This window comes from Sparus aurata, chromosome 5, assembly GCF_900880675.1.
Source record: "Sparus aurata chromosome 5, fSpaAur1.1, whole genome shotgun sequence".
Lineage (NCBI taxonomy): Eukaryota > Metazoa > Chordata > Actinopteri > Spariformes > Sparidae > Sparus > Sparus aurata.
Genome location: NC_044191.1, coordinates 19,484,549 through 19,499,025, shown reverse-complemented (window position 1 = coordinate 19,499,025; position 14,477 = coordinate 19,484,549). Strand labels below are relative to the sequence as shown.

General features: G+C 39.2%; 1 protein-coding gene across 3 annotated transcripts in view; it reads left to right on the top strand.

Moving 5' to 3' along the window:
• slc39a14 (solute carrier family 39 member 14) overlaps positions 1-14,311 on the top strand; it is a 23,855-nt gene extending 9,544 nt beyond the window's left edge. For 2 of the 3 annotated variants that reach the window (XM_030417424.1, XM_030417426.1), the window contains exons 4-10: positions 1,758-1,935; positions 6,371-6,540; positions 7,715-7,837; positions 9,752-9,925; positions 10,203-10,437; positions 10,665-10,849; positions 11,337-14,311. In XM_030417424.1, coding sequence (XP_030273284.1) covers positions 1,758-1,935; positions 6,371-6,540; positions 7,715-7,837; positions 9,752-9,925; positions 10,203-10,437; positions 10,665-10,849; positions 11,337-11,489 — 1,218 coding nt within the window. In that variant the 3' untranslated portion in view covers positions 11,490-14,311. Of the gene's footprint in view, positions 1-1,757; positions 1,936-5,113; positions 5,284-6,370; positions 6,541-7,714; positions 7,838-9,751; positions 9,926-10,202; positions 10,438-10,664; positions 10,850-11,336 lie in introns of all 3 variants that reach the window. The other variant, XM_030417425.1, reaches the window with a different exon arrangement.
• The last annotated feature ends 166 nt before the right edge of the window (positions 14,312-14,477 follow it).

Here is a 14,477-nt window from a genome sequence, read left to right as displayed (position 1 = left end):
AAATGAAAGGATTTGCTTCTTTTCTCTGTCTCTTATTATAGTAAATGAAGAGTTTTTGGGTTTTAAACAGTTCGTTGGATAAAAGAAGCAATTTGAACACATCACTTTGGGGTCTAAGCAATTGGGATTAACATTTTCAGAAACTTGACATGATTTATCATTAATTGTAAAAAAAATAATGACAATAATCCTTAGTTGCAGGCCTATACTTAAGTGGATCAAAGAGGACTTACACTAAAAATGGGTGCTGCTACTGTTACAACTGGCTGCTTCAGCAATAACAAACAAGGGAGGTTCATACGCTAGTTCAACAATGGCACATCATGGGGTGTGTCTAATAACTTGTCAGCGAGCTGTTAAGTGTTGCATCTGTGAAATCTGTATGTGCTTACACACGTTGTACTAACAGTCGGTAAACCAACCATTGCCAACCAAAGAAATCAAGCAAGAGTGCCAAGTAGCTCCCTTTTCTACCAACAACACAATTATGTAGGAGTGGTGTTGTGGTCTCCCTGTAGTCTCGCCTCAGCTTTTTTGAGGAGGTTCACATCAGTGATAGCAATGCCTCTGGCAGAGCCTCAGACACTCCAAAGGGTAAATCCAGCTTTAGTCCTGTCTGGGAGAAGCAGGAGCCACTGGTGCCACATAGCTGAAATATTTAGCATATTTCCCATGCTTAGTGTTGTGGGTGATTGACTCACTTGCTGATCTGCTTTTGACTAGATTTAGCCTGAGTAATGGTGGCAAAGTTGTCAACACTAACAACCACGTGAGAAATTAAACTAACAAAAGATTCTGGTTAGACAAACTTCAGACGTCAGACATGCAACGCAGCATTTTGGCTTGTTTGATATAGCACTAGAAACAGGCCTGTCTTGTAAATGCTTGTGACTCTGAGAACAAAAGTAAAGCTGCAACCCTTTGTCAATAATTGTTACTGCTCTCTCCATTCATTGAAGCGCATGCCTCTATTCAGTTACGTGTTTAGTCACGTGTCACCTGCATGTTGTTAAACACCTTTTTGGAAAGATGATTAGATGATTAGTTGAAAAAATAATTATATTTTTCTATAAAATACTGGATGGTTTTACCATTTCCAGCTTCTAACAACTATTCAGGTGAAACAATTTAGGAGGGAATTTGTCAAAATAAAATGAAATTTGTAAAAAATTGACATGTTCAAATGTCTTTGTTTTGTCGAACCAACAGTCAGAAACCAAAATACACTCAACTTAAGATATTAAACAGAGAATAGCAGCAAACATCTGAGAAGCTGAAATGACAATTAATAATGTCTTTAAATGTAATGCCTATCCTATAACAAATCACTCAAATCACTTAGTCATTTAATCTCTAACTTGGTCAAGTGTCTGTGTTTAAATGCAATGTCATGCAGTAATATGACAGAGTTTCTTCTGAAATTGATAGGTGAGGTTGGTCCCTTTGTCTGAATGGGCTGTTCATTTTGTTACAAATTCATTATTGTGGATTCAGTGGAGCATGTTTCACTGGTTTGTTGTAGGTTAGACAAGCAATTTGTCATGTTGGCACAAAATCACTCCAAACCCAATTAAGTCTACATCTCTTTCCTATATCGGCTTTTCCTAAAGCCAGTGTGTGTCAGCCTTCTGTGTTTTTGGTTAAAATTGAGAGCATCCTGACTTGTCACTGAATATACAACCTAGCCAATTTGGTTGCTAAATGTGAAATTGTAACTTGATTGGGCAACTGACTGACCGGTATATTTCCATTTCCAGTGCTTGCCTGCAGACACGCTGGCTATTTACAGCATCAGTGAGCAGTCGCGGCTGGATGGGCAGGGCTTACAGGAGCTGTGCCCAACCATGCTGCAGCAGTTGGATGCCGGCACCTGCAAGGCGCAAAATAAGGAGGAGCAGAGCGGTGACCCGTCCCCCAGGCCCACAGATGCTGAAGGTGAGCACTGACTTGTTAGGGATCAATTATATAAACTTTTAGCTACCAGTCCATTTATGGTAATGCTGAATATTCTTCCCCTTTAATGAACATTAGATTTCATTCTATTTTAAATTTAAAGGATAAGTCATGTGATAGTTAAATCTAACTATCAAAAACTGTTGTGACTACTAAAACACATCATTGAGCCACACGGTTGCACTGGATGTTTCTGTACAATGAATTTGGCCACTGTAATAATACAGTACAGTGGTTCCTTACAAACTTTTAATAGTGGTTGTTAAGTTAGTTATAGAGGGTTGAACTACGATAACAAAAATATAGAACATCGGCAGCCTTATCATTTACCTCTACCTATTGTGTATGTATTGTTTTGTGCATGTTGGTCAAACTTTGCAGTTGGCTGTTTAACTTCATCTTTTACAGCTTCTCTATCTGTCTTTATCTATTTGCTGAGTGTGTACATCATCATCTCTGTCAATGACTTACTCTATTACAAGTTTATCCTTGCGCAGTGTTGTTTCTTTTACAACCCCGTTTCCAGTAAAAATATAACCAATGAAAACCCAATGCAGTGAGACCTCGAATAACCATGTTTCTTCATCAGATCTGGGATCCCAGTGTGTGTTTTGTTGCCTAGAGATAGTGATATCGTGATGTCCTCAAAGGAGATGAAAGCCAAAATAAGCACGCACAGTTAGCCAAGGCTCAGATTGCATTTCTCAGTTTGGTTTAAAAACCCACAGATCCGTTAGACTTCTCACTTGCCACTGTCAGCATAACCAGATCTCATCCAGGTAAAGACAGTCAAACAGGAGAAGCATCAAATCGACAAACTCCTCTCTTTTCCTTGGCTGCCGAACCACTGGAGCTCCATACAGGCTGCAGACTGTACACATCCACGAAGATGTCCTTGAGAGCCCTGGGAGTCATTTTGGCTTCTGCATGCAATCTGAAGTACTCAGAATTGCGAAGTGCAGTGTAGGCTGATTAAAAAAGTTTTTGAGTCCTTGCTGAATGAAACTAAATTGGCATGGGAATGTGTGGCTGGTATAAAAAGCTAGCTAATGACAGACTTGAAGAATTTGGTCAACTTGTTTGATGTTCTGCCCTTAAGTCTGCAGCAGAACTCATGCCTGAAAGCAGCAATGCTTCAGGCATTTTCGTAGTGCTTCCTTTGTTTCAGCTAAAAGAGAAATGACAGCTTTCAATATCACATGTGCTGAAGCCTTGCTGAGCCAGCTCACAAATGTCAGTTCACACCTTTAACCCAGTTTAACTCATCCTTGGCAAGTAGACGAGAGATGGTTTAGTGGCCTCCAGCTCTATCTCCCCCTCTCCACTGACAAATTTGTTTTCCCTTATCATCCACTCATATGGCCTGTGCTCGCCTCACACTTGCCCCTGTAGGCAGCTTATTTTGGCTTGAGAGCTGTTTTTCTTTGCCTTGGCTGTGGAGATCTGCCAGCAGCAGGGAGGCAGATGCCATGGAAAATCATCTCTACTGCTGATCTTTTTCTCATTGTCTAAATTTGATGCCATTTAGCTTTTTTCAGACAGCGAATTACTCTATTTGGATCAAATAAATATAAATATCAAAACACATCACTAGACATAGTGAAGTCACAGCTATTCCTTCCCTAAACAGTTCCTTTTTTTCTTACCAGTTTTACAATCATTCATGCTAATAGTAGTATTTTCTCAAGTCTGCTACTTGAAACCTTGACGACTTACCTAAAAGCTAGCTTGGAGTGGTTACAGACAACTCCCTCCCCCCTGTTGTTTCCAAGTTGTATTGTTTATGTTGCTGTTGCAAAGACACTGATTGCTTTCCTTTCCTCAGCTTAGTAAATGTCAACTACTCTGGACAAAATTAGAGTGTTTTTATTTGTTTAGTCAATAATGGAGACATAGATCGAAATGGTGCCAGGCTGCCAGCCTGACTGGACCGCCAGTTAGCCGTCACTTATGCCTAGTGGCAGACAAAATTGCAGAAACAAAGCTGAGAGGGAACCATCTAACCATCATAATTGTTTGTTAAAGCAAAAAACTTGTCTATTGCCAGTTTAACATGGGTTTTGATGCTTGTCGGCAGTATAACTGCATAATATCAAACTTGCTGTTTTTCTGTGGCCTTCAAAACCACTTAAACCAATTATACCTCTTTTGAAGGAAAGAGATCCCAGTTGCTAACTTGAGGCCAATTTCCAATTTAAAAAATAAATGGTTGCTCTGCATCCTTTGGGACTCCTGTTCAGAAAGAGTAAACATTTTGTGTGGCATACATTTGCAAGTTTCAGTGCAGGGCCCTGTTCTCTTCTGTCTTATTTAATTAATTGATTAAGAAAAAGTAATAAGCCCTTCTTCTCTAGTTTAAACTTTCTTTCTTAGTGTTGAGAAATGACCTCACTATAGAACAGTCCATAAATATGTGTACATTTAACATTTCTTTCCCAGAAACTTGGTATAATGAACACAAAGTGGCACAAAACTTGAAACTAACTTTATTTCTTTTTTACAGGTGGCATTTAGGTTAGTGGTTCCCAAACTTCATGGCTCGTCAGCCTTAAAGCAAAATAGATCCTTCATTAAAGGGGCAATACGTAGTTTTAGAGAAGAAATTCAAACTCGATTTGTTAAGGCATAAAAAAACTCTTATTCTCTGAATAAGATTTCTTCCCCAGAACTACACAGTGTACTTTTTAAACCCGTGACACAATCTGTCTAATTTGTGAGCAGTTCAACCAAGAAATTATATTCCCCTCTAAATTGTTTCACTTGAATTGTCGTTGGAGGCTCGAAAAGGTACAATGATCCAATATTTTTCAATAAAATGTAATTATTTTCTATCTAGTTAATCATCTCTCAAATACTTGGCAGGGTCCCAAAAACTGAGTTTCACTGTATAAATCAAATTATTATATCATATCAACTGCTAGTAGATTTGTTGCATCAAAATGCAGGTTTTATTTGCCTGCATTTCCAGACATGTAAAATGTGAGATCAGTATTTGATTTCCAATATGATTTAAAGTAATTGCATTGCATACATTTGATAACATCATGATTTTATTGAAGCTTGAGCTGCATTTACAGCTTCATTACTACACATTATGCAGTGTGTTTTAATGTTACACCCTCCTCTTCTATCCAATCCTCCCATCACTCGAAACGGCCAGTGTGGGGCTTTTCTTTCCTAAGTGTGACAGTGATCAATGCCTTCTCCCTCACTGGAGTCTTCATCGTGCCTCTCATGAAGACTCGCTATATGAAGTACGTGCTGATCTTTTTCGTCGCTCTTGCCATTGGCACGCTGTACTCCACTGCCATCCTGCAGCTCCTGCCAGAGGTTTGACATCTATCCATACATTCTTTTGTCCACACTGATTTATCTTTACGTTTTATTTTTTTGTACATGAAATCAAAAACACAAATGCCAAATGTTAAGTTCACTGGCTGTTTGCAAAACTAGTGCACCTTTGGCCAAGTGCTCCTTTGTCTGTACTCTGGTTTGCTTTCCTTCCTGTCTTTGTTTTCTTGGGTTCTAATAAGCACTCTGGATGGCTTTCTGGTTTTACTCTGCCCTCACTGCATCACTGGTCATCTGGAGGTGACTTTTATGTTTGTTAACACTGTGTGTTTGTATCTGTGTCTGCACCTTCCCTTGCATTGAAATCTAGGCCAGCTACAAGGTTTTTCTTGGATAGATGGTTCAGCTCTCTCTTCAAAACTGCAGCTTGTAGAACCGCGAAATAGACTCGATATCAGTGTTTCGCTCATTCTGTTTTTTTGCTGTGAGAATCATAAAATTCAGATTGTGTAAGACAATACTGGAGAAACTGAGCACAACATCCTTTAAGCGTCCCTCAAATTGAAATGTGACCCCTTGTTAGCAGTGCTTCCTCTGCTACTGTCTGGGCTATTTAAAGTTCATTTGCCCCCTTTTGTGTCTGCAGTGATAGCTTGTATGTACCCTGAGGCTAGGACAGTGGTAGAAATGCACCTGAGTGGACGAGGACAAAGTATCCCAGTGTGTCTGTGCACAAGGTTTCCTGTAATTTTACCTTAATTACCTCATCTTCTTGATCAAAAGAAATGCATGGGGGTTCGAAGACTGCTTCAAAGGACAAAACAACTGTCTTCAAAATGCAAATGAAAGGTGGTGTGACTTCTGTTGATCTGTTTTCAATGGACAAATGAGCCTGTTGTCTTTCAGAAGACTTGCAAGTATCTTTGAAATCTCTTTTTTTTTTCCTCAGGTTGATTTCATTCAATTCTTTCTGTCTTTCAGGGTTATAACTGGTTGGTGTTCTATAATTATGTTAAGCCTTAACCCTGGTGATTAATCTGATAAAATTCCTCCTCAACTAACTACCTCCCTCTCTTTTTCTTCTCACCTTCCCCCTTTTCTCTTCTGCCTCCTCTCCATTGATCAGTGTGGGGTTATGGGATCCTGTGTGTGACACTGATCTCTCTGTGTTCGCTGGTCGGGGCCAGTGTGGTGCCCTTCATGAAGAAAACCTTTTACAAGCGACTGCTGCTCTACTTCATAGCCCTGGCCATTGGCACGCTCTACTCCAACGCCCTGTTTCAGCTCATCCCAGAGGTAGTGTTGATGCTGCTGTGACTCACTTAGCTGCTGCTCCTTCACAGAGCCTCAGTGCAGCGTTGCTATGTTGAGTCAGGAAAGAGCACCGATTATGAATTTTCCGAAGAATATTCCAGTGAATTTTTTTTTTTTACTGTCACAGTACCCTATCCCATTTTATCATTTTATGCCAGAAACATAGGATGTGTTGTTGTTGAGTATGATATTAATCAGCAGTCGTCTTACCTAGCCACCATCTCCAACAATAGCTAAAACAGAAATGTTTCATTCATCAGCCACAATGAATACTTCAATCTAAACCCTCTGTGGGTTCATAGAGACACAAGTCCAAATAGAAACACTGACTATATTTACATGTGCATAAAAGATATGTGGCAGTAAGTGTCTCTGAAGTCTTTGTATACCCTTAAATATGGTTATAATCCAATGTCTACCTCCTTTATTGATTCTCATTTGAACATAGTTTATAAGTCAGGTTACTTAAGGAAGTCGGAGTGGCACAACCATCAACCATGAGCAATTTTCCATTACATTTTTAAATGCCGTCTAGACAGTGCACACACCCATCATGGCCTGATTTACAGCTGACGTGCCAAACTGGGCTGAATGAATAGTAATAAAAAAATACATTTGTTTACCTCAGAGCTGAAGTGGTTTGATTATGACAAGTTTGTGTCTACTGAAAGGGGAGACGACTGCTAACATAATTCAAACCGTCTTTCAGATCAGATGCCGCTTTGAAATGTCTTTGCAATATCTTAAAAGCTCAAGTTCATGTAATTGTTCACATGTTCATATAACAATGGACAAAAGTAAATCCATCCAAAGACATGTAGCAAAGTGAAGTTCATCACAGAGGTAAAAGCAGCTGGCTCTATAAAAGGAAAATGTTTTTTCTCTGTTTGCCAGAAACTAAACTTCACTCTTATCTTCAGAAAGTTGACTACACAGCATAGATTCACTCAGAGTTCCAAACAAAAGATTCACCAACCCTAATAATTGTTCACTCTCAAACCCCTGCTAGATCATACTCATTATATGTGATAGTAAATTCAAACAACACTTCATTTTAGAGTTATGCACAGTGAGTGAGGTCAGGCAGTAGTGATGTCACAACAGCTACTATGGATATTTATTACAAGCTAACATCATCTTCTCTCCTGCATGGTAGGCCTTTGGTTTTGACCCCATGGTGGATTTGTACGTGTCCAAGTCTGCGGTGGTGTTCGGAGGTTTTTACCTCTTCTTCTTCACTGAAAAGGTCCTCAGAGTGCTTCTCAAACAGAAACAGGGTGTGAGTACCAAGCAAGACTGATGTGAAATTCCCTTTTGATATTGTTTGTTTGTTATATAAGGGTGGTGGGTTATTGAGAAAGTATTACTGTTTAAATCTAAGTTGTCAAAGCAGGGGGCAGCTTAAGACCAAAGAAAACAAAAAGTTGGTGATCAAACCCAAATGTGTGTGTCCCAAAAACTCTTTAATCTGAGAAGGCAACATACTTGAAAGTCATGAATAAATCAGACATGCTGATGGACTGAGACAGAAGAAATGAAGAGGCGTTGCACTGAATCGACAGCTATGAAACAGTCTCAACAAAACTGTTTTTGGGCTGGTATTTATGGAGGGTTACAATTATCCAAGGTCAGCACACAAGGACACAACCAAAGCAAAGGAGAAAGTAGTTTGGTTTCTTGATTTTCTGTCATCATTCCCCTGTGATCATGAAGAGATGGATAAATCAAACTCTGAACTCACTGGTTTGTCAGATCATGGAGAAGTTAATTGATAGAAGACTGTTTTTATTTGGTTCTTGAAGAAAGTGTCAAAGCAGGAAGCATAAAAGATTTTGCTGAGAATATCTTTCAGATATCAGTATATGTCATGAATATTGTAAATATGCACAAGAATCACACGTAAAGTATAGACAAGTCGGTGTTTCAATGAACAGTTTTCCACTGATCTGTACATCAGACAAAAATCCTCCTAGATATAAAATAAAACCTTCAGGATTTAATTTTTAATTACTTTTAAATGCATTTTGCTTAGAATAGTTGGGACAACAGAGTTTATAAAAACATTTTTTAATGATCAGTTATTAACAATATGACTCTTCCATATCAATAAATGATAATACTAAATTATCACTAACCTTATTTGTCTAATTTGTCTAATTATCAATTTACGATAATGCTACACAGTCAACCTGTTAAACAGTACAAGAGATTTCATTGAACACTCATCAAACCTTAATGAGAGTCATAGTTGAGTGTTATACACCGATTGTCATGTGATCTGGTCAGTTTGCATATGTTGGTGTTGACTGTGAACGGTGCAGATGTGGCTTGGGTTTGGCTCTTGGCCACTTGGCAACTGCTCCTTCCCTGATTATTTGCTGATGTCCACCAGACATGTATGTGGCAGTTATTTTAACAGTTTTCCTCTGAAATACACACCTATTGGTCAGTTTGGTAAACACACAGCCCTGTTCCAAATTGCAAATGTAAATACAAATCTAAATACAAATGATTAACTGCTGAATATGCTTCCTAATACTGTTGGTTTAATTCTCAAAAAGCATCAGGTCATGTAGGGGGATGATTGTGGGACAGTTGCTCCACCGTGTGGTAGTTGCGCTTGGAGCCATATGGTCAAGCCAACCTAATTAACAGCTAAGGCATCGACCTGCTGATCCAATTACAGGAGCACTTTGACCTAAATTGGTACCTGCGATGCTGCTGACAGGTTTTTCTTGACAGTGACAGTGTGAACTCATTTTTGAATTGTTTTGGAGAGTGTTATTTTGTCTACCAGAAAGTCAGTGTAAACACTGAATTTGTTCTGATTCCAGGAGTGTTGTTTCTAACTGACCCTTAGTTGTCCTTGCAAACTTTAATGAAATGTCACAGAGAATCTTATGAGTTTTTGTAGCAAGAAGTAATCCCTGAAGTAAATGCTGCCTGAAAGGCTCTGTTCAGAGCGATAAAATCCCTAAGGAGCGAAAGTTCAACCAGATATTTCTTCCTGGGCTCTGTGTTTCTGATTGAATCATTCTTTTGTGAGATTAGTTACATTTACACACATATTCTTAAATGTCACGTTTAACCTCTCTGTTATTCTTTAATTAACTGACCAAACTTCAAGGTTATTACGTTTGTCAAAATCTCTTCTTTATTGATCACAATATCTGTTTTCTCTTTGTTCTCTCAGAGCCACGGTCACAGTCATTACCCCGGTGTAGATCATTACTCAACACCAGACGGGGATGTGGAGGAGGGGGAGAAGGAGAAGCTGCAGCAGAACGGAGAAGCCAGCAGTCTTGCTCTGGGCAAAGTGGATGCAGGGGAGGGTGAGCTCATGCTCAGTCCTGCACAGACACCACAGGTGAGGGTGGAGGCTGAGGAAGGAGGAGAATACAGAAGAAGTTGATAAGTGGTTCATCCATACATTTTAAAATTGTAACTGTCAGTTGATGCAATGTTTTTTTTCAGACAGTTGTTTACGACAGCCTCAAAGGTGTCACAAGATGATTAATTTGACAGGAAAGAAAACATATTGTTCTCATTCTGAAATTTAGAATTTTTAAAGATTATTTTTATCATAACTTACTTATAGTTTTACCACTTCAGTCCACATGTGTCCCTCACTCTCTTCTTCCCAGGACTCCCAGAGCCCAGACAGTGCCGGCCGGTCTGGCAGCGGTGGTGGGGGCTGCTATTGGCTGAAGGGGACGTCCTACTCTGACATCGGCACGCTGGCTTGGATGATCACGTTGAGCGATGGCCTGCACAACTTCATCGATGGCTTGGCCATCGGCGCCTCCTTCACCGCCTCCGTCTTCCAGGGCATCAGCACCTCCGTGGCCATCCTGTGTGAGGAGTTCCCCCACGAGCTGGGTGAGTTTGGATAGAGTTTTGAGCTACCAGATGTTTCACTAATGCCATGTTGCCTGTTTGAACCTCTACCAGGCTGCAATCCTCAACTGAAGTAAATCTTCTTAATCATTCAAGTTATTTTCATAGTGTGTTTTTAGTTTGAGAAATAGGTCTTCTTCTGTATCTGTTGCACCCAGACAACTCTAGATAATGTCTTTTTGTCATTCTCGTTCTCTTTCTGTTACCAGGAGACTTTGTGATCCTGCTGAACGCTGGCATGAGCATACAGCAGGCACTGTTCTTTAATTTCCTGTCAGCTTGCTGCTGTTACCTGGGCATGGGCTTTGGCATCCTGGCGGGAAACAGCTTCTCCCCCAACTGGATCTTTGCCCTGGCAGGGGGAATGTTCCTCTACATCGCTTTGGCAGACATGGTCAGTGTTTGGCGTAAAGGGATCATTGTCTGTGTTTATTTTTGGGTGGGGCTTAAACTGGCAATGGGTCAGAGTAGCTGGAAGTCATTAATTTAAGCCTGAAATTGATATAGATTGATTAAAGTTACTATATTTATTATTAACATGTATTGGAAATCTATTTATTATTCTATTATTCTATCTATCTATTTAAGATTAACAGTACCGGTTTACTAGATTTACTAGGTTTTTATAACCCAGTGCCTCATGGGAGTATGGCATATGAAAGATGGTCATCATTTTGAGTTTGTGTATATACCACATATTTAAGTTGTTTAAAAAGCTTGAATATGCACGCTTTTATGCTACATTTGAATATGGAAAAGGTGTAAAAGCTGGGAATAATACCGAGTACAATCCAAAAACAAAGGTTTCAAACAAATTGATTTAAATAATTGCTGCATATACCAGTTAATAAAGACCTTACTCCTTGTCTTTTGTGTCTCAGTTTCCAGAGATGAATGAGGTGAGTCGCGAGGAAGAGGACGCAGGCGGCAGCAGCTTCCTCCTTACCTTTGCCATCCAGAATGCCGGCCTGCTGACGGGCTTCTCCATCATGCTCCTCCTCACCACCTACTCTGGACAGATACAGCTGGGCTAGCAACAGACTCCTCTTGACCGACACCAGTGTGAAATGAAACTGAGATCTCAGTCAGCTGGTTTGTGCTGGTGTAAACTGACCTCAAAAGGAAACATTTTTTTCTCTTTATCGTCCTCCCATTGTCAGATTGCAGGACCCTGGAGTTTTGGGAGTTTTGCTGTTGTGCGGCAGGTACGCACAGTCCTCTTGTCAAAAATATTTGAGTAGCCGTGGATGCACAGTTCTCAGATGCAGTAGAACCCAGGCAGAAGGGGCGGCAGCCTTCTGTTTTAAGTTTTATTAAGCCTTTTCTTAAAGCTGCTCCCTCTACAGTCTAGAAATATCAACAGAAGCAGCGTTCAGCCTTCAGAGATGAGTTAAAGAAGTGTGACTCCCTGGCTGAACATGAACTGACGTGCAATACTCACCCAGTCGCTCATACATTTCTCTATTCCCCAGACTACTGATCAGACATATTGAGTCATTGCTCTTATTTTTTTCTCCTCTCGCTCTTCCCTCAGTGAATGTTATTGAGCCTCAACTGTTGAGATTTAGTGGATACAGAGTATTTATATCACGTATCCTCTATGCCTGTAACCCTCCCTCAGGAGGTGGGAGAAGCACAATCAGGTAGCAGCAGCTGTATTATCGACATCATTGAGAATATAGCCCACTCCCCCTCCTCCCGTTTTTCATTCCATACCAAAAACAAATAGGACCTGAACAGGAACTATAGTCAAGTGTCGACATCAAAAAGACTTCCAGCTGGACTTTTGGTGTTTGTGTGTTGATGTTCTATTTTTTTATACATGGAAAAACATGAAAAATGATCAGACCAAATATGGCCGACCATTGAGAACGGTGAAGGGCTACATGGTGGTGTTTGGAAAGGACACAGTTTTATTTTTTCCTCAGTAAGGACTTGAGTCTGCATCCATGACATGCAGTTAAAATGTCCTTATTGATACTGGGTCAGATGTATAAAGTGCAGAATTTGATAATACTGGCATTACCCAGATCAGACGCATCAACACATATTGCTGCATTTCTCCACATAGTTTACCATCTGTGCCCTTCATTAAAATAGCAAAAGATGTTCTCTGATGTCTTGAAAACAAAGTGCAAATCTCTGGTCTTCACTCATCCCATAGACTATTTTTCCCAGAATGATTTATTCTTTTACTGCACGGTAAAGGTTTTAACAGCATACTGTAAACTGAATCATATAATCATGCATACTCTGCCTACCGGTCTGTGACCTTATCCATATTAATCACACATAATTAAGTTAGATACTGTGTCTACTTAAGTTTTTAGAAAGAAAACATATGTCTGAGTTACACCATATGGTCAAAAGTATGTGGACAGTCTTGTTTCCATTCTTATTTGCACTTTGGGGTTGTTTTTATTTTCCCTTATGCTCCCTCTCAAATAGAGACATCTCTGAAAGGACAAGAGGATAACTGATCTCTCCTGAAAGACTCCTCTAACCAGCTACATAACAAATATTGTCTGCTGCAAGATTTTAAAAAAATAACAGATATTGTCTGCTGCAAACTGTGGCCTGGATTCCAATGAAGAATAATCTCAAAAGCTGTTTTAATTATTTGATGAATCCAGAAGCGAATCAACATCACTCAATCAACCGCTTCTATTTTGGTAATGGATGAAATGTTGAATTTGGTTCCAGCCTCTCAAATGACAAGATGTGAAACATTGACCCATAAGTGCTATGTTGGGTTTCCACATACTTTTGACCATGCAGAGTAATTCAAATCAGAGGGGAACCAGCAACAAATGGTTTATGATCTATAATGTTGATTGTTTATCAGAGGCTTCAGGGGACCAGTTGTTTGTCATACTGTAATTTGACTGGTTTCACTTGAACAAACTGTAGTATTGTAAGGGATGAAACAGTTAATACTATAACACTGTCCTCTGTGCAACTGTGTATGCTACAAATCTGTGCGAGTTTGATGGGTTTCTGTTAATCCATATTTACAGAGGTATTCAGAGTGCAGCAGTGCACAGATTTTTCTCCATAAAATATTTAAAATTCAACACAGATAATGATCCATTACCAGAAGCATACTTTTTTGTAATTCTATATTACTGTAAAATAGAGCTGTAGTTTATCATTTATTAGAGATAGAAACAGGAAGCCATTATCGTCTGTCAAATTGTATACTGTAGGTCTGCTATAAATAATGTGTTAATCCTAGATGGAGAGGGCAAGCCATTAAAACGGGTACCATGAGGTACAGTATTACTGCTGCTTGAAATGTAAGATGAAGATTATTTATTGTTGTTTGAGCCATAAATGTTTATTTCATGTTTACACCCAAGACAACATATTCAGTTGAGCTTTACACCAGAAGCCATGAAAGCAGTCTCTTTGTATGTTTGTTCGTTAATCTTTGCTTAAGTAATTTATGTTGTATAAATGAGACACCTGCTGGAATACAAACTCTTATTGCATTGCACATTTTAACTGTATGCCAGAGCATATAGTCTGGTATTCATGGTCAGTTATGGTAATTTAAACGTGTTGGTGTTAAGGTCAAACACAAACCAATAACTTCAGGAGCACACAAACAGCAAGAAGCTTTATTTGTGTAAAAACTTTTACTTCAAAAAAAGTCACACAACAAACCAACCATTGATCAACTTTCTGGAGATTTGAGTAATTTATGGATGTGCTTTCAGACTTTTATTGCATCATTCTGAAAAATATTGTACCTGATGTGGTTAATGAGAATCCTCATTCGCCTTCTCTCTGTATCATGGAAAGAGGTTTTTTTTTCTCCTTTTTTTTTTTTTATAAACATCTTTTTCCAAGAAAATAATGTGCCGGGACTCCTTTTTGAATGATATTGTCTTTGTTAATCCCCTTACTCGTCACTTAAATGCAGATTAGATGTTTATTATATGTATTAGTTCAAGTAAAGTGCGTTTACCATAGTGCTTAGTTAACGGAAAGCTTAAATTTCAAGTTTTTTGTAGTAGTAG